This window comes from Bison bison, unplaced genomic scaffold, assembly GCF_000754665.1.
Source record: "Bison bison bison isolate TAMUID 2011002044 unplaced genomic scaffold, Bison_UMD1.0 scf7180017864327, whole genome shotgun sequence".
NCBI lineage: Eukaryota > Metazoa > Chordata > Mammalia > Artiodactyla > Bovidae > Bison > Bison bison.
In genome coordinates this window covers 3,220,447-3,239,939 of record NW_011494899.1, presented here as the reverse complement: position 1 = coordinate 3,239,939, position 19,493 = coordinate 3,220,447, and the positions used below count along the sequence as shown (strand labels likewise).

General features: G+C 38.1%; 1 protein-coding gene across 2 annotated transcripts in view; it reads left to right on the top strand.

Moving 5' to 3' along the window:
* POLR3B (polymerase (RNA) III (DNA directed) polypeptide B) overlaps window positions 1-19,493 on the top strand; it is a 122,880-nt gene that overhangs the window by 65,653 nt on the left and 37,734 nt on the right. For both annotated transcript variants that reach the window (XM_010853386.1, XM_010853387.1), the window contains exons 19-23: window positions 2,543-2,670; window positions 10,792-11,001; window positions 13,618-13,776; window positions 14,396-14,513; window positions 16,007-16,149. In XM_010853386.1, the coding sequence (XP_010851688.1) occupies window positions 2,543-2,670; window positions 10,792-11,001; window positions 13,618-13,776; window positions 14,396-14,513; window positions 16,007-16,149 (758 nt within the window). The remainder of the gene's footprint in view (window positions 1-2,542; window positions 2,671-10,791; window positions 11,002-13,617; window positions 13,777-14,395; window positions 14,514-16,006; window positions 16,150-19,493) is intronic.

The window sequence follows — 19,493 nt, the reverse complement described above, 5'->3', positions numbered from 1 at the left end:
GCTCCACTATTGATGACAATTTAGGCTATTTCTGGACAGGGAGGCCTGGCGTGCTGCGATTCATGGGGTCGCAAAGAGTCGGACACGACTGAGCGACTGATCTGATCTGATCTCTGAGGCTATTTCTAATTTTTTCACTATTGCAAGCAACGGGTCAGTTATTCTTAATTTGAGCTAAATTTAATGCCCTTATGCACAGTGAACAGTAAATCTCCTGTTTCCTCTTTAGGATAGAAGCTTAGAGTGGTTATAATTTTGAATAATATTGAATGATAAGGTGTTACACAAAAACCCGAGTAAATTTTTGGCCAATCCTATAAAATTCCTTTCTGTTTTGTAAAATTCAAATCCAGACTGAATGTTTGGACTTTCATATAATCTTCTATATGTTCTTGTCATGAAAAAAGAGGAAACTCAGATCTTTACCTTCTTCATTTTCAGCTTATCCCAATTTTTCCATCAGAAAAAGTAAAGTTTTTTGGATTGGTCAAATTGGCCATCATATTAAATATAAACAGAACAGTACCTTTTAACAAACTGTTTCATTCTTGGTTATAAAATGTTTCTATAAGCTGTTTTTCTATCAAAAAAAAACAAAAAGAAAGAAAACAAAACCTAGAGCCATTTTCCTTTCTGCTGACAAAGACCTAAAGTGTCTGAGAGGATTGGGGTTCTGCGAGGTTGTGAGGTCAGAACTGTATTCTTCAAAACCAAAGACTGCATGGAAAGCATGCTCTCTAACCAAACGAGGGACAAAATTCAGTACACATTTTTTGAAAAATAAATAGATGGATAACTGGATAAGTGGGAGATCCTTGCCATGTACATTGCAACTAATTCTCCATGATGTGTTGGGTTATCTTGGAAATCACTTCTCTTCAGAAGTACTGTAAACTATTGAAATTACAATTAAGGTTGTGCTTCAGAAACACTCAAGGAAAGGACAGAGGGTCATTGGAGACCACAGGTCCTGGATGTGAGATGTTTCATCAAGACCTAAAAACAGTCTAGCTGCCCTTTCCCATTGCAGTATCTCAGTTGCCTTATCATTTAACCAAAATTGAGCTTTATGTAAAATTATATTATGAAAGTAATCAAGATTCTGACACTTACTAGACAAAGTCTTACTTTGTGGCCAGTATCTAGAACTGAGCTGTCTAGTAAAAATATAATGCAAGTCACCGTATAACTTTTAAGTTTTCTCATAGCCGCATTAAAGAAGTAAAACAGAAACAGATGAAATTAATTTTAATAATTTTATTTAACCCAGTGTATCTGAAAGATTATATCAACATGTAATCATTATAAAAATATTGAGATATTTTACATTTTTTTCCTACTAAGTCTTATCTGGTGTATAGTTATCCATATCACAATTTGGAGGCTAAATTTTCATTGGAAATACTTGATCTGATTTCAAAAGATTTACAATTGAAAAGGTAAATTAATACATTTAAGTGATTACAAGCATAACTAAAAGATTTAAAATAACTGATTAAAAATTCAGCTTCTCAGCTACACTATTTGAACCTTTCAAGTGCTCAACAGCCATGTTTAGCTAGTGGTTACAGTATTGATCCCCTGGTGGCTCAGATGGTGAAGAATCTGCCAGCAGTGCAGGAGACCCAGGTTCAATCCCTGAGTCAGGAAGATCCCCTGGAGAAGGGCATGGCAGCCCACTCCAGTATTCTTGCCTAGATAATTCCATGGTCAGAGGAGCCTGCTGGGGGTACAGTCCATGGGGCCGCAAAGACTCGTAGACTACTCAGTAACTAACACTTTAACTTTTCACTTCACGTCTTAGTAATTGTTCTTAAAGGGGACATATTCCTCTCTCTAAGATGATAATACAACTTTTTTCATTGATATAAGTTAGAAAAGTGGGAGAAACCAGGCTACTCATCCACGTAGATATATTTTTTTTTAATTTTTAAAAAAACTTATTGAAGTATGTGTGTCAGTTGCTCAGTTGTGTCCGACTCTTTGTGACGCTATGGACTGTAGCCCACCAGGCTCCTCTGTCCATGGAATTCTCCAGGCAAGAATTCCAGAATGGGTTGCCATTTCTTTTGCAAGTGAAGTATAGTTGATGTACAATGTTGTGCCATGTAGATATTTTTGATACCGCATTTCTATGTGCTTAATATAGTCATTTCTTAAAAAGTGTTAGTTATTATTAGTATGTAATAATGTTTTATTTTTTATATAGGCATTCTATATTGTCTCCCTTCTCTTGTATTGCTTCATATAATAAAGTTGCATGTTTTAGTTTCACTGAAAAAAATAATTTGCTTTATTAGATTTTATTTATGTATGGGTTTTTTCCTATCAGCTTTACTAGCATCAAATTTTATTGAGGTTTTATTATTATATAAATTCATTATATATGTTTTATATATAGATTTTAAAATATATTTATGTAAACTTAAATTTTATTGTCTAGATCCCTCTGGGGCCTGGGTAGTAATATTTTTTATACCCTTAAAGAGATATTATTTTGTACTTGGAACCTGAGACATCTGCTTCTTAATTAACTTGATAGAGATACCACCCACCTGGAGATTGAACCTTTCACTCTTCTCGGAGTCTGTGCTGGCCTGATCCCGTACCCTCATCACAACCAGTCCCCAAGAAACACATATCAGTGTGCCATGGGGAAACAAGCCATGGGTAAGAATTCCTTCTTGAACTTGGTTCTAAATACTTGGATGAATACTTATACCTTTACTCGTGTTTCACTAGTATTGCATGTTTGGCCGAGTCAGATGTTGCTGACACACATGAGTGTTACCAAACCCAGGAGGCTGTGGAATTCTGCAGCGCTTGCAAGTCATGTCTAACGCCTAAACAAAAATGGAGAAAACCTCTCTGAACTTGTTCCCTTGGCCAAACAAAAGGATACATAATAACTATCACAGAATAACAAGGTAGTAAATATAAAGAGAAAAGCCCTATATAAATGTAAGTTATTAACCAGGAGAGCTGGAGGAAAGAGCAGTGAAAACTCGAGGTAGAAAGAGGAGAGTGGAAAGCAATAGGGATAAAGAGCTATAGTATTGATTAGAATGTACTTAGTTATTGTCTGGATGACCGTCACTGAGCCCGTTATATCCACACAGTTGCTCCTGTAGCTCCTGAAACATTCAGTATGTGTCACATGGTTTCCTGAATTTGTGTTTCTTTTTACTTTTCTTTCCTTTCATTCATTCATTGATTATTTATCATCCATAACATTTATTGAACATCAACAATAAACCAGACAGGAGTACTGGAACCTGAAAATACAGAGATGACAGAGTTCTGCCCTCAATGAGTTCACAGTCTAGTAAGAGAGAACAATAAATATACCAGGAATTGGATATATTCTGATAAACGCTGTGGTAGACTGATAGCTAGCATCTAAGGGAGTAGGAGCAGAAAGAACACCTAAGGTTAGAGAGTGGATTGTTTCTGGAGACTAGAACTGAACTGAGTCTTGAGGACTCTTGAGTATTTCTCACAGGTATGAGTGCGTGGGGAAGTCTTGGTACATACTTTGATTTAGCTGTTCTGTATCGTGTTTGCTATATAGTATGGGCAGAGAGGCATGCTGGAGAGATGCCCTATGTGTAGGAGTTTGGATTTTTGTCTTGAAGAGAATACAGAGGATACTGGCAAAAAAAAAAAAAAAAAATGTTTTGCTTATAAGCCTTTTTTTTTTTTTAATATTTTTTAAAACTCATTTAAATCCTAATAAGTTTAATAAATTTTTTTTCATCCATGTCTATGACATCAATATGACTTGTCATCTCTGATTTAAAGTATGCTACAAGGAGGTTCATAAAGAAACCGTAAAAGGTTTTTGCTTTGCCTTTGGGTAACAACTGGAATGTAGTTAGCCTCTCAGTTACTGATAATTAGCTTGACAATTAAGGAATTCTGTTTCTGCTATGGATAAAGAGTATGCATGTCTTTTCGAGTTTTTATATTGCCCTTTGGTTGGCCACAAAGAAATAAGAAGCATGTTGTCCTGCTACCATTTACCTGAATGATGTAATGCCTGGACAGTTGAGAATAATTCCCAGTGGGAAAATCTAAACAGCGGCTCATCAATTTAGCGTTTCCCATTCATCCTCCGCAGCAGTGTAGGCTGAGTTCTCGCTTGTGCTTCTGACTTGCTAACAAGTTGAAATATACAGTACTGAGTCCTGTGTGTCCTGAAAGGGCTATCACTTCTATTGGGTTTACCAAACCATTTTGTTTCATGATGTGAATCCCAGCTGAAACAATACACCTTTTGTGTGGAACCTTCAGCAGAATTAACGGAAGACTAATCACTTCATCGCGAATGCCACTCTTTAGTGTGTTTGAAGATTGAAACAGAAAGGGCTGTATCTCTCACCACTTGGCAAATCTTTTTGTTTTTGTAAATAAGCGACTCAAACGAAATAATATTTTTATTTTTGTAACTTCTCTTCCTACCAAAAAAGAAAAAAAACAGCCTTTATTTTGTAGCCCTGAGTACCTAAAACGTTTGGCCAGTTACCACACACAGTTAAGCAGGATCAGTGTGTACAGAAAGCCAATTCAGTGTCTGTAGAGTTCTTTTGTAGTTTTCTGTGTGAAGGTTTTTTTTTTCGTTTTGTTTTGAGTGTCATTTGCAATTCATTGTCTGTGTTTTCTGAGGTTGGTGTATTCAGCTGCTCTGACCCTGGGTCCTGCACATTTAGCTCCTTGGATACAATCCTCTGACGTGACTGCTGACGCTAGGAAGACAAAAGCCGCTGAATATCTTAAGTAATAATAATTTAAAAAAAAAGCCTTTGTTACTGTTTGTTATTATAAAACACCTGACTGGAAAGAAAAGCCATGAGATAAAAGTAATATTTAAAGTTGGCACACGAGAAGGCCACCTTGCTCTGTGGGCACTGAAATAGCTGCAGAAGTATTAAGCGAGGTCTATAGGAAAACTGGCAAAAGGAGAGAGGGCAGCAGAGGGAGACCAGAGCAGAGACCCAGTTCTGAAGCAAACCCAGCTCTCTGAGTTGGACTTCTCAAGTCATTTTAATTCCATGCTGTCTTGACAGCTAGTAACTAAAATAAAACTATCCCATTTTAGGTATCAGCCACTGCTTAACACTGTATACAGTTCAGAAATTCTGTGTGGATTTTCTTTTTTTTTTTCGGATGAAAAATTATACAGTCACTTTTTGTGATTCCTTATATATCCTCCCAGTGTCTGTGTGGATTTTATAACAGAATATTTTAGTTGCTCTTCATCTGTTAGTCCATGTGGAAAGTGAAAGACATTATCCCAGAATTAATTCACTAAATACTCTAACCAACCTGGAAATTGACTATATGCCATTTACCACTAACCCCTCCCATTCAACAGTGAGAAAATAAAAGTCATATTCTGTCACTAAGAAGGAGACCAAGACAGCACAGACCACAGAGACTTGAGAGCCTTACCTTGTATATAAGACAGGGCTGACTTGAATGCAGCCTAAAACACCAGCAGAGGGTGTTTCTTAAATCTAAGGCTCTTTAAATTATTCGTGAAGTTCAGGGCTCCACACAGCGTGTTACTGAGCTACTGGGAGGCCTCCCTGCCGTGCCTGTGGCTCTGTTGTGACGTGGTTCAGAGCGCGAAGTCAGGTCGGCGTGTGTGGAGGTGGCAGGGTCTTCAGGTCACCCAGTGCTGCAAGTGAAGGCTGTCTGAGGGGGCCGCGTTGTCTGCTCCCCCCGGCACCCGACGCCAAGTTCACATGAGTCACGCTTTCATATCCTGCCCATTTTATTAGTTGGCACGCCTCTAGTAGAAGCCTTTCTCCCATTTAAAAGGACCTTTTGGTCACTGTCAGCTCAATTAATGAATATGCATCACATCCCTCCTCCAGCCCCCGCTGCTTCTCACCGCCCCTTCCTCCTTCAGCTCTAAACTGCTTGGACTTTTTTAAAGTTCGGCGTTAATGCAGCTTCTGTTTTTGTTTTTGTTTTTGACTGAGTCTGTTCCTAAGAGGGTAGTTCCTTCTCTTATATCCCCCACTTTACAGTAGGATGGCATGTACTAGAAATAGGCTGGAGGATTTAAAAATACTAGGAACACATAATGTACACATAAAAACTCATAAAATGTGGCTTCATTCTACATCTCTTCTTCTCTCGTTTTCTGTTTGAATTTTTTTTTAAGACAATTTTTTTAAATCCATTTGGGGATACAAAGTGAAAAGATGTCTTGACCAAATTATCCATGGTAATTCTCTTTTAGAATTCCGTTGGTTAAAAAAGACATACTCATTGTAGCTATTGTAGGTGTAAGCTTGTGTGACAGTTCTGAGACTAGAATGTTTATAATGAGGTACAGTTCCGTGTGTAGGGTTAGAGTTGAAGGTAGAGTGGGCAGTCTTGCAGGATGATGAGTATGTATTTTTACTGCTAGTATTGTTAATATTAGTCATAATGAATGTTGCCACTCATTGAATATCCAACTGATTTATGTACGTTTCTTCATTTAACATATTAATAATAATAGTCCTGTCAGATATAATACATACCTCTTTGTTTCTGACAAGGAAATTGAATTCCAGTTTGGTTGAGTAACTCTTAAGAGATTACTTTATGTCTTCTATATAGTGATCTTTGTAAAACTTACTAAAATTTTTCTCAGCTGAAACTAACTTCTTTCCTCACTTTTCTGGTTCACCATGGATCATGATGAAGGTAGACTGTAAATTATAAACTCCCTTGAGGACAGGGACTACGTCTGCTATTTATCACTGCATCTCTGGGGCCTAGCCGGGTACCAGCTTAGTAGCTACTTAATAAATGTCTCAACAATGAATGAATCTTTGAGCACATTAAAATTGTTAAGAAATCAGATGCAGATTTTTAAAAGTTTTTGAAATGAAGAACTACATTGGAGGACTTTACAACCCAGTGCTTAGACTTACAATAAAGCCATAGTAAGGAAGACAGCATGATGTTGGCATAAGGGTAGGCATGTAGATCAGTGGAACAGAATCCAGAAACAGAGTCACACTTTTATGAGCAATTGATTTTCAATGACTATATCAGGGTAATTCAGAGGAAAGGAAAATCTTTTCAACAAAATAAAATATCTGAGTATCTATATAGAAAAACATGAATGTCAGCTCCTACCTCATACCATACAAAAAGTTAATACAAAATGAATCACACCCCTAAATGTAAGAGCTGAAACTGTAAAACTTACAGAAGGAAACTTAAGCAAAAATCTTTGTGACCTCCAATGATGTAAGAGTTCTTAGAACACAAAAAGGACAAACTATAAAAAATGAAAATTTTAGTAAGTTGGATTTTCTCAAGTTATACTTCTTCTCTTTGAAGGATGTTGTTAAGAATATGAAAGACAGGGACTTCCCTGGTGGTCCTGTGGTTAAGACTTAGCACTTCCACTGCAGGGAACATGGGTTCAGTCCCTGGTTGGGAATGAAGATTATGCATGCTACTAGATGTGACCAAAAAAAAAAAAAAATATATATATATATATATGAAAGACAGCATTAAGCCACAGAATGGAAGGAAGTATTTTCAGTATATCTGATAGAGGATTTGTGTCCAGAATACATACAAAGAACTCTTGGGTAATAAGACAACTCAGAAGATGGGGGCCAGGGGAAAACTCAAGACATTTCACAAAGCGTAACAGGAATAACCAATACACTCATGAAAATATGTTCAACGTTATTAGTCATCAGGTAAATGTAAATTTCTGTAAGATGTGACTGCACACTCATTAGAACGAAGCAGATGAAAAAGATTTGACATTTGTGAAGCAGCCAAAATGCTCACACACTGCTGGTGAAAATGTAAAACAGTAAAATCACTTTGGAAAATGCTAAAATTATTCTATAAAGTTAACCATACTCTCAGCAAACAACACAGAAACTCCAGTCCTGTGTATTTATCCAAGAGAAATGAGTAACAAAGATGTGTGCATCAATGTTCATAGCAACTTTATTCACAGTAGCCCAAAACTGGAAACATCTCAACTGTCCATCAGCAGGTGAATGGATAGACAAAATGTATATTGGAATAGTACTCAGCAATAAAAAAGAATGAATTCTGTTACACACAGACATGTGGATGCATCTCAGAATCATGCTAAATGAAAGAAGCAACTCAGGAGTACATTTACTATATGATTCCATTTATATATAAAATTATAGAAAATGCAAACTGAAACTGTACTGATAAACAGATCCTTGGTTGCCTGAGGCCAGGGACAGGATCATCTGTAAGTATTGGAAATGTTCTGGATCTTAATTGTGGTAGTGGTTTCACAGATTCATGTATCTGTCAGAACTCATCACCTTGTACACTTTAAATGGGTGAAATTTATTGTAATTCATAATATATACAATTAAATAAAAAGAGCTTGGGTGAAGGAAGATGGAAAAATTAGTTAAATATATACAACTTTATTTTTCTCAATATACCTTTTCTAAGTTGTGTTCATCCTTACTTTTTTTCCTTTTGTCTTAAAAAACGTTTTCACTGTTTTTAACCTACATATACATACCATGTTATGCCAATTTGTGACTCCTTAAGAAAGTTTTGATCAAGAAAATAAGACTTTGTAAGAAGATTATGTCCTGGGTAGTGAGCAAATAAATTCATTGGAGACTGTTTTTATAGCAAAATGGGCCAGTAGAAGGAGAATTCAGCTTATAGATATTCTATTAGTTATTATGTACATGCAGTGCCCTTCTTAAGGAAGCTGGAAATACTGATAGAGCTGTCCTAGTTTGAGCATATGCTTCACCCTGGGTTAATGTTATAATTTCTACATGACATTTTCTCCAAAAAACTTACTTATTGATAAAAATAGCTAGGCAGTCATTCATAATTTGTATAAAAATTATGGGGTGTGGTGGCATTTGAGAATTTTAGAACATAGAAGTCATAGTTTATAAATCATATTTTAACCTACGCACCCATCGCCAGTGCTGCTAGAGATGTGTATACATGAATCGGCCTACAAGTTCTTTCAAAAGTCTTTAAGGAACATTTTCTGATGAGATCATAAGCCCCAAACTTTTGCTAAACCGTTTAGCTGTTCCTCCGTTCCACAGTGGGTTGCGATGCCCCAGAGTTACGCTCTGGGCCGAGTAGCACAGGTTTATAGCAGGATGCCATCTCTGTCACCCTTGTTTACAAGTGCAGCTGGCTCTGCGTCTCTGCTGCATGGTAACACTCGGCTCAGGTCTCAGAGGGCACGTTTGGCAGCCTGGTGGGACTTTGCCTGAACCGTTGTCTCTGGTGGGTAAAGTATACAGTTGAAGCTGAAATCTCAACATAAATTTGAATTGATTTCATGTAAAAGGATGAACTTACTATCATGAACTTTACTGTAGTCTGAGCAGCAGCAATTTTATTTGTAAGGCCATAAGTGATCTATTATCAGGTATCCTGCCCAGTCTATTAGTTGGCACTAAAATAACAGTAATTGGGGATTTTTAGTGTGAACTTGAGAAAAAGTTCATGCAGTTTAGCTATTGGTTTTCAGCTGAATCTTGATAAATTTTCTAGAGATTTAAGCACAAATATGTACCTTCATAAAAAGTATATTGAAATTCTTCCATTTCATTTACTTGACATTTATTGAGCATTGGTAATAAGCCTAGCAATGTACTAGGCACTTGTTTCTTTAGTGTCCTACGGATTTCATTAAAGCCCAACCATCAAGGAGTACTATATCATTTTTGCTGCCTGAATAGGTTGTTTCCATCTCTAAATTGAAATCACCATTGATTTAATGAGATGAGTAAGAGAAAAAGGAAAAGGAAACAAATAATTGAGTGTTATATCTGCTCACATTAAAGCTTAACTCCATTAAATGACATGTCAGCAGCTTAGAGGTGTGTGGGTATTGCAGACGTGCCGCTGCAGGGAAAAGAAGAGATACTTGGGAAAAGTTAAAGAGGTCCAGAAACCTGCACTCAAGCTCAACAGTAGGGCAAACGTGGATTTCCCAGTTTTAAGGTCTCTGAGTAGGAGCAATTGTGTGTTCACAAGCCCCGGAGACCGAAAGCCTTTTTGTTGAATCGATCTTTGAACTTTAATGCACCCAATGGGGAAAAAGGAGAAGGGTAGGTCACATTCTAACTTCACTTTCAGTTGACAGTGATACTCTTCCAAGGTCCAATCAGGTGGAAAGGCTGATTGCTAAGGAGAGAAAAGCCCATCCCTGACTGGACAGGGCCCTGGATTCCTTAGGGGAAAGGACCCTGCCTTTCCCCATTTTATCTCCAGCGCTGGGCCCTAAGTAGGTGTTTATTAACTGCTTAATAAGTGAATAGTTATTTTTTCCTCCTTTTTATTTTTTCATGTTGAACATTTGGAATTGCTGGTTTCTTATTTGTCCTGTTGTCCAAGCTTTCTGCCGTCAGCACTGTGCGGTATTTTCTAATTGCAGCTGTAAATAGGCCTGGAACATAGTAGAACCAAATGCAGGATTGTTGACTGACGTGTATGATTAACCAGCAGAGACAAAAGCTCTCCAAATGGAATCAATTTTATAAATCCAAAAGTTGAAATTATTCAGATTAGTATACCTTGAGTATGGTTTTTCTTCTTTGTAGGATTTTTGACATAACTAAGAAAAATTGTTTTTGAAAGTCATTAATCACTATGAGGTATTGCTCTTTAAATATTTGAAGATTTTCTTCATTTTAATTATTAAAGTGAATGTTTCTCTCTATATTCATTGCTGCTTAATTATTTGATCTAATAGAATGTTGCATTTTGTTTTCTCCAATACCAATGAAGGTACCATTGGATACAACCAGAGGAATAGAATTGATACTCTCATGTATCTCCTAGCATATCCACAAAAACCCATGGTTAAAACAAAGACTATTGAGTTGATAGAATTTGAGAAACTGCCAGCCGGACAGAATGCGACAGTTGCCGTGATGAGTTATAGTGGCTATGATATCGAAGATGCTCTTGTTTTAAACAAGGCTTCCTTGGACAGAGGTAAGTGAATTTTCAAAGCACAAGCACCAAAGGTACCTTTGTGCAGATTCAGATACAAGTGTGATCAATGTGAAAGTCACTTGACGTCAGAATGTTAATGTCAGTTTCAAGTGATTTGATTTCTATAATCTACAACCAAGAAGTGGTTATGTATGGTGTTGACATTTTTTAAATGAATATTATATAGAGGTATTAATAATTGTTACTAAGGAACCTTTTTCTTTCTTTGTTATTTAATTTATTGGTGACTTGAGACAGTTCAACAGAAAACAAAAATTGAAATGTAAGAATTTGATTATTTCCTAGCAGGAATTACAATAAATGAAATACCGTTTTTTTTGTTTTGTTTTGTTTAAAAACATCAAGTTGTATATTTAATTACAAACCTGTTGAAAGGGCAATGGCAATAGTTGTGTGTAAACGACTGTTTTCTTTTTTTATTGTATATCTCAGCTCCATAATGCTATACCTTTTTGTTAGCAAATTGATAAAAGTATACATGCACAAACCCTGATTCATCATTTTACCTTTTTCTTTGCCAGTGTTTTGATGGCTTACTTTTGCACGTCCCCACCTGGGGGCTTGTTAGCCACCACCTGATCTGTGGGGTGACTTCTGTCTTCATCATCCATTTCTCTCCTTTCTCCCTGGCAGACCCGCCCTGCCTTCACTCTTTGCAGTTGCTAGGCAGCCATAATAGTACTCCTAGACATGTGTCTTTGGCGTTAATGTTGGCTGCACTTAATTTATGCCTCTTTTTTTCCTCCAAATGACAACAGCCATGCTTTAAAGCTAGATGTTTTCCTTTCTGATTAACTGGTAACGTTTATGTGGAAATCTGAAGACTTTGTGATATCTGTCAGAAACTCCGCAACACAATTTAATGATCTGAGTTTACTGTCTGCTTGCTTTTAAGCTCCCACCTGTAAATAAAATGTCCATTTATACTTAGAAGAAAACGCTTCTGATTCCATGCAGTTCAGATTCACACTGCACTCCAGCATGTTGCACTTAATGGCCATTGTACGAAATTTCAAGATCATGTAAGGTTTTCAAAGCAGCTTGCTCTCTGAGGCGAGTTTATTATGGCCATACACAATTTACCAGGAGCCATAACAACGAAGACTGTTATCAGAGACACACAGATGTCTTCATCTACTGTCCAGATGTAGAAATGTGTTGTTTCATCCTATGGTCACCTTCCTATTTAAAAAATGACATTAGAGCACTGAGATTTTATTTAGAAATCCACTCTTCCCTGATTAATTTCCTGAACTCAAATTCTTAGATTTCTTGAAAGAGTTCTGCTTTGGGTGGAGAATCATAAGCAAAGGATTTTACAGCCTTGCATTTATTTCTTCAGTAATAGCTGGCATTTAATCTGGAGACATTTTCCTATTTAAGTGAACTCTGACATGGCTCAGTATATCCTGGGGAGATCAGAGGGAGAATCCCATTTAAAATAACAGCTTGGCCAAAAGGGGAAGAAGAAAGAAATTCAGCCATAGCATCTTAGGAAATGTTACTTAGTGTGGAAGGACTGGCAGCTCTTTTGAGCAACTGACAAATCCTTCTGTGGCTTTCAGTGGTTGAGTTTGCTCCATCTAAAGGCTTTTTCTATTCATTTTGCTTACTTTTCTTAATGTTTAAGTTGTTAATTGATACCAGCACTTTTCCCTCCTCCACTAGATAAATGTAATATAAAAATGTAATCAAAGTAATCTCTAATCTTCAAGGCAAAGGTGAACTGTCTCCCCCATTAATATCATTTGATTGCTTCTTTTTATTTTCTCTTTTCTCTGGAGAAAAATTAATGTTTTTGTTTGCTTGTTTGAGACTTCCTCTAAATGGTAAAATCAGCTAAAAGAAAACTTTCCAGAGAAGAGTAGCAAACGTTTTGCAACAAAATGATATGTGAGAAGAATGAGGGCTAATCAGTGAACTTGCTCTGTCTCAACTCAGCCACCATGTTGCTGAGTGCCCTTGGCCACTTAATTTTTCTGCCCCTCACTCGTGGCCCCTGTAAGATAGAGGGATTAAGCCAGGTGATCTCTAAGACCCTTTCCAATTTTCACATGCTATGGCTCTGCACTCTTAAAGAATCATAGTGATATTCTTAGGTTTTTCTCACCTTCCTCCAACCTGACAAGGTATATTCTGTGCTGGAAAATGATTGTAGAGATTCCAGTGTTTATATGCTTATATGGTAGAGATCTTGAGCCAGTTCTTCAAGTCATCAGATTGCTATTTGGCTTGGCTGCTCTCATAATCTAAATGTAGAGCAAACGTGGAGTGTGTTTCTGTGGGCTTCCCAGGTGGCTCAGACGGTAAAGAATCTGCCTGCAACACAGGAGACCTGGGTTTGATCCCTGGGTCAGGAAGATCCCCTGGAGAAGGGAATGGCAACCCACTCTAGTATTCTTGCCTGGTGAGTTCCATGGACAGAGGAGCCTGGTGGGCTACAGTCGATGGAATCACCGAGTTAGACACGACTGAGTGACAGACACTTCGGAGGGGAAGGGAGGTAGAGTGGGGTGGCTTGTTGAATAACACAAATCTGTGACTTCATAGTTTCATATTGCTGGTGGTTCTGAACCCACTTTGGTTTCATTTTAGGTTTTGGGCGTTGCCTTGTATATAAAAATGCTAAATGCACCTTGAAACGATATACCAATCAGACTTTTGATAAAGTGATGGGGCCCATGCTGGATGCTGCTACAAGGAAACCCATCTGGCGACATGAGATTTTAGATGCAGATGGTATTTGTTCTCCAGGTAAAAGCCTTAAAATCATTTTTTTAATGTATATGCTTTTAAATTATGGTAAGTATTCAGCAGTATGTCTGAATGTTTGGTATACAGGGCAGAAAAAAAATAACAACCTATAAAACCATATCACCCTAGGTGCTATGGCAGGGAAAACAAGTGCAGTGACAGCAGTGTAGTAGCTGGTGTCTGTGCTTACCGCAAAAAGGTGCAAAGCGAAGGTGAGGACAGCAGGAAAATCAAAGAAATGCTTATATTTTCTCATTGTCCAAGTTAAGTTGGTGGGGACTCATTACTAGCTGAAATCACTGTGACATGGCCCAAACCTATTCTGATACCCTAGGAGATATTTTAAAGTGGATGGATTTTCTATCATTCATGTGGTCCCCTAAAGCAGCGTCTTAATTTTATACGTGCTGTGATCTTAATCTATGTGGTATTTTCAGATGGGCTTGCAGAATTTCACACAAGCCCTGTTGAACTCTGATTCCAGCCATGTGGACTCTTTTTGTTACCTCCACGTCTGAACTTCATGCACCAGGTCTAATCATGGGGTTTTATTCTCCAATAACCTTTGCCCTCCACATGGATGATACTGACTTGTCTAATGCTCTTCTCTCTCTCTCAGGTGAGAAAGTAGAAAACAAGCAAGTGCTTGTAAACAAGTCCATGCCCACAGTGACTCAGATTCCCCTGGAAGGAAGTAACGTGCCCCAGCAGCCGCAGTACAAAGATGTGCCCATCACGTACGTCCTGTTACATGAAAGATTTTTAAAAAGAAGGGATGGAGGAAATTAGAAGTTAGCTCCTTTGGCTGGTGACTCCCAGAGAGACATCTGCCCAATGTCAGCTCCATACCCACTCTTGGACAACGGGGTCCCCAAACCCAGACCCAAACCGTCATCCTCCCCTCACCTACCCCAGCCTCAGACATGCTTCCTCTGGGTCCGTTTCTCAGTGAGTAGTGCCGCCATCCAGCCAGTCACCTACAGCATACACCTGACTCCTTTGCGTGACCTGCTGCTCGCATTAATTCGGTCAGTGCTGTCAGTTCTGTCTCCTCAGAGGTTCTCTCACTTCCCAGTAACAGGCGTGGCTATCTGAGTTTGGCCCGCTTCTCCTGCTGGACTCATCGTTCCTGGTACCTGCTCATCTGCCTCCAGTCGTGCACCTCCCCACATGTCTCAGGCTCTGTTACTGCTAGAGTGATTTATTTTTTATCCTCAATTATTCATCTGCTACTCTCTTGAGTAAATAGAATAAAACTTGAGTAGATTGAGTAAAACTGCTAATGACAATGTCGCCTGCAGGATAAAGGCTGAACGAAATGATAATATAATAAATACACGGCCATCCATGACTCTTGGCACATGTCTTTAGTCTCACCCTTTGGCACACCAGCCCCCGTATTTCTAGTAAATTGTCTCTTATTCTCCGGACATTCCATGTGACTTCTGTGCATTTACTCATGCTGCTCCCTCTGCCTGGAATTTCCTTCTCTCTGGTCACGTCTCCACTCTAGGGTCTCCTCCTCCAGGAAGCAGTCCTTGATAGCTTGCCTCTCCCTGCCACCAACCACTGGCAGGACTGACTGTCACCTCCTCAGGCCTTTCTCATTACCCCTCTCGCCATGCCAGAAAACTTTCTTGTATCTCCCTTTCTCTCTTCCTTCATTGGTTGTGAGTTTCTTTGGGGCAGGAACTATGTCTTCTTAATCTCTGTATGTACAGAGCCTGTAAGGATCTGACACAAGTAGACTCTGAATAATGTTTGTTGAATGAAGGACAGATGATATGAAGTGTGTGAAAAAGTTCCCAATGGAAAAGCTGAGTAGATTAAAGTAATATTTAAAAATATGGAGTTGAGTAACAGGCTTCAGCTTAAATCCCAGGTCTGCTTTGTATGAGTCATGTGTCCTGGGCAAGTTCTTAACCTTCCTAAGTTTTCCTCAGTTCTTATTTCCTATAAAGGAATAACAGTATGTGAATACCATGTATGGTAATGATTAAATTGTATTGTGCCTGCCTCATAATAAATGTTTAACCACTTTAAACTAGGACTGTCCAAGGGAAATTGTCACATTTTAATTTATTCTTGAAAGAGGAGAGTCATTTTTCAGAACCTGAAATGAGAATGTCAGAATATTCTGTGATAGGTATTACATGAAATATGCCTGGAAGAATAGGTTCACCAAGGGCGGCTTGAAAGCTCTGCTATAGTGACTTTCTCTTAATATTAGCTACAAAGGGGCAACAGACTCGTATATTGAAAAAGTGATGATATCTTCAAATGCCGAAGATGCTTTTCTGATCAAAATGCTGCTGAGACAGACAAGGCGTCCAGAGATTGGAGACAAATTCAGCAGTCGTCATGGGCAAAAAGGTAAGTTGTATCGTTTCTCAGCTTTTTTTTTAAATAAAACTGTAGTATTTATTAACCACATTATATAAGAACTACTTTATAATTCTCCGTTAGAAAAATTCAGTATGTTACAAAAAGTATTAACCATGTTATCAAAAGTATTCTTGTTTTATTTCCAAGATTAACCTGTTTATATTTTAATGGCATCTGACAGTATACCATAGTGTTGCTTCTCTATACTATGTATTTCATTCTGCAACTGCTCAGCCCAAAATTATAAATACGTTCTAGATGACGTACCTACTAAAGTACAAGTGGCTGTTCAGAAATAAATAGTAATACCTATTTTTTACGAAAGGTGTTTATTTAAAATGCTGTATGTTCTATTGGGTCATAGTATCAGGATGTAAGCACCAAAAGGTACCTCAGAGTCATCTGCCCCTTTGTTTAACACAAAAGGAAGTTCAGGCCCTGCTCGGTGAGCAGCCGGTCACAGGTGCCCAGCTCGGTGCTGAGCGGATGTTAGAACCGTGGTCTTGCCCGCCTCCAGTGCAGTGCTTTGTCTACCTCACAGTGACCCTTCTCCTCGAGGCTCCTTCTCCATCAGATCCCATTGGCAAGCCTATTTCTGCTGATGGTCAGTGCTGGGTTTTCATTCATTGTTGGTTTTGTTTTGTTTTTATCTTCAAGGAACATGTGGTACTGTGTCACTACTGATTAACTTAGCAACAGAGTCTCTTTTAGTCAATATATACCTAGAGTTTAAGTTTGTCCTGGTGTTTGAGTTTTAGCTGTCTGCCATGCAGTAGTATTCAGAACAACAGCAGCTAACACTTGGGTAGCACTCAGTGTGCCTGGCACATTGCTCATCTGTTTCTTCCACAGTCCCAGGAGGGAGGTCAATCTGCACTTTATAGGTGAGAAAGTCAAGGCACAGAGAGGTTAGAAGGTTGCCACATCCCCAGTTGGTGGCAGAGCTGGTTTTTAGGCCCTAGCAGCCTAGCTCCAGAGTCCATGCTCTGTAACTAACCTGTTTGCTATCCTGACTGTTAAGCAGTTAAGGTTGTGCCTGACACATAGTAAGTGCTCAAGAAGTGAAAGCTGTGATCATTAATACTGGCTATTACTCATTCAGTCTTCAACTTTGAATCTCACTTGTGCTTATAAATTGCTGGTGTGGTATCTTCCTGTTTTTGTTGTTTGTTCTATTCCTTCTCTCCTGAACCCCTCTCCCATCTCCTACCCCATCCTATCTTCTTGTTTTTAATTGACTGGTTTGAAGATAATTATACATTAAATTCTTGATGATTCTGACTATTGCTTTGCCAGGCAAGTATATCGCATATTATAATGTGTTTGGTCAAATGAATCTAGCCTTAGTTGTCATTCCATCAGTGGAACTTTTTCAGACTAAGGTGCTATTTCATTGGAAGCATTTTTTAGTTCAGTTAACAGACACAAGATTATTTCAGCCTATCAATATTTTATGAAACAGAATTGGTTCCATCTGTAACTGTGAATTTGATACCTCTACTTCATACAGTTCCGTAAGATGCTAAGTCTTAACTTTTGAGTTTAAAACCGATCTTGAGGTTCTATTATTTTCTATTGCTTACCAGTGAAAGTCAGATTCTCTATATTGAGATTGTTTCTCCTTCTCCGTTGGTCTTGACACTTTCTGAGATATACTCCGAAGTCTTTCTGGGGTAACCATAGCCTCGTTAACAGCATCTATTTTACTTGACCTATTTCCTGGACAAGAGCAAAGCTTGATACTCCTCTTATAAAATGTTGGTTGGCACTAAAAGTTTTACAAGCATGCACACCATAAGAGGACATCTCTATTCTGAATCAGTGTGCACAGTTGAAGCCCAAATCCTTGTGCTTTGTTCCATCAAAGTTACTGTGTAAAGAGTTGAAGGCTAGTGTACATTTCAGTACTTATCCACTGTGTTTGCATTTCACTAAGCTTGAGGACAGGGACTATGTCCTTAGATTCTCATAAGAGCTTTTCTCAGAGTAGATATTTAGTAGATAATTGATAACAGTTGAATATATGAATGAATTGAAAGTACGGGGAATATGAAAAGGAACAGGTTCCCCGCTCTTGATGGATTGATTTTTACCCAGATTTTAATCTGTACATTGTATATGAGTGTGTGTATGTTACAGTAGAAACAAAGCAGTACTTCTGAATGAAAACCATGCTTGGTTAGTAAGTACCTGTGAATACAGACCTCGAGGTAAAATGTCATCAAGTCTGTGCTCTTGCATTTTTTCAAACTGTCAATAAACTACAGATAGTGTTCATTGACAGAAGTGGTTTCCAACTTGCAGTGATCTGAAACGCAGCAGAGTTTAGAGATCTCTTCAGTCTTAGGGAGCTTTGACTAGAATATCTCTATACGAAACTGAAAGAAGTCCTCCTGGGTCCAGATGACCTTTCACTTGTAGTGAGGAGTTTATCTTGCTAGTTTTCTTTTTCCAGATGGCTTTTAATCCAAGGGTAAAACCTTCTGATTAGCCTAGATTCCCTTGATATTCTCTTCTCTTACAGCTTCATTAGATTTATTGAAAAGATTGGGGGGGAACAGCAAACAAACAAAAAATAGATAACGTAAGCTTTATCAGAGTATAAGGACCATTCACATAATTTTTATTTAAATAATTTTTATTAAATAATAAATGCACATGGCTTAAAAAGGTCAAATGGTACCAAAAAAGAGTGCCTTGTAAAAAACATAGTTTTCTTTCCTTTCCTTTCTTCTTATTCTGCTTCCTGAAGCAGTTTCACCTCAATTTCATCTTAGTATTTCTAAATAATATTCTTAAGCAGCTCTGTGTTCATTCATCCGTTTGCAGACGGATTCACCAGCAGACATTGCTTGCTGATCTCGCCTTGTGATAGGTAGGAGGACCTACACTTGGCTACCTCCATTTCCTATTCCCAACTTCCATTCCCTGCATAGATTTATCATAATTTTAAGTTATTTAATTATATTGCATTATCTGGTGCCATAAATATTTGCTTCCAAACCAAGTGATTGTTGAGTACATTTCTTTGGTTATATAACTTTATTTTTTCAGAAGTTAATCTGTATCTCATTTAAGAATTTTGCTTAATTTTCCTTATTTTTATTACCATTCTTCTGTACCATCAATAGCCTCTCAGCACAATTTTCCACATGATCGGTGGTCTGTTAGAACCATTTTTTCCCCAGATGGTTTCTTGTATAGTGTCCCCACTCGTCCTCCTCCAAGCCATGATGGTTCTTCTCTGAGCCAGACCTTCCCAGGAAAGTGTTAAGAATTGTAATAGGCAAACTGAGAGGTTAATCCTTGGAACTCTGAGGAGTGCAGGCCGG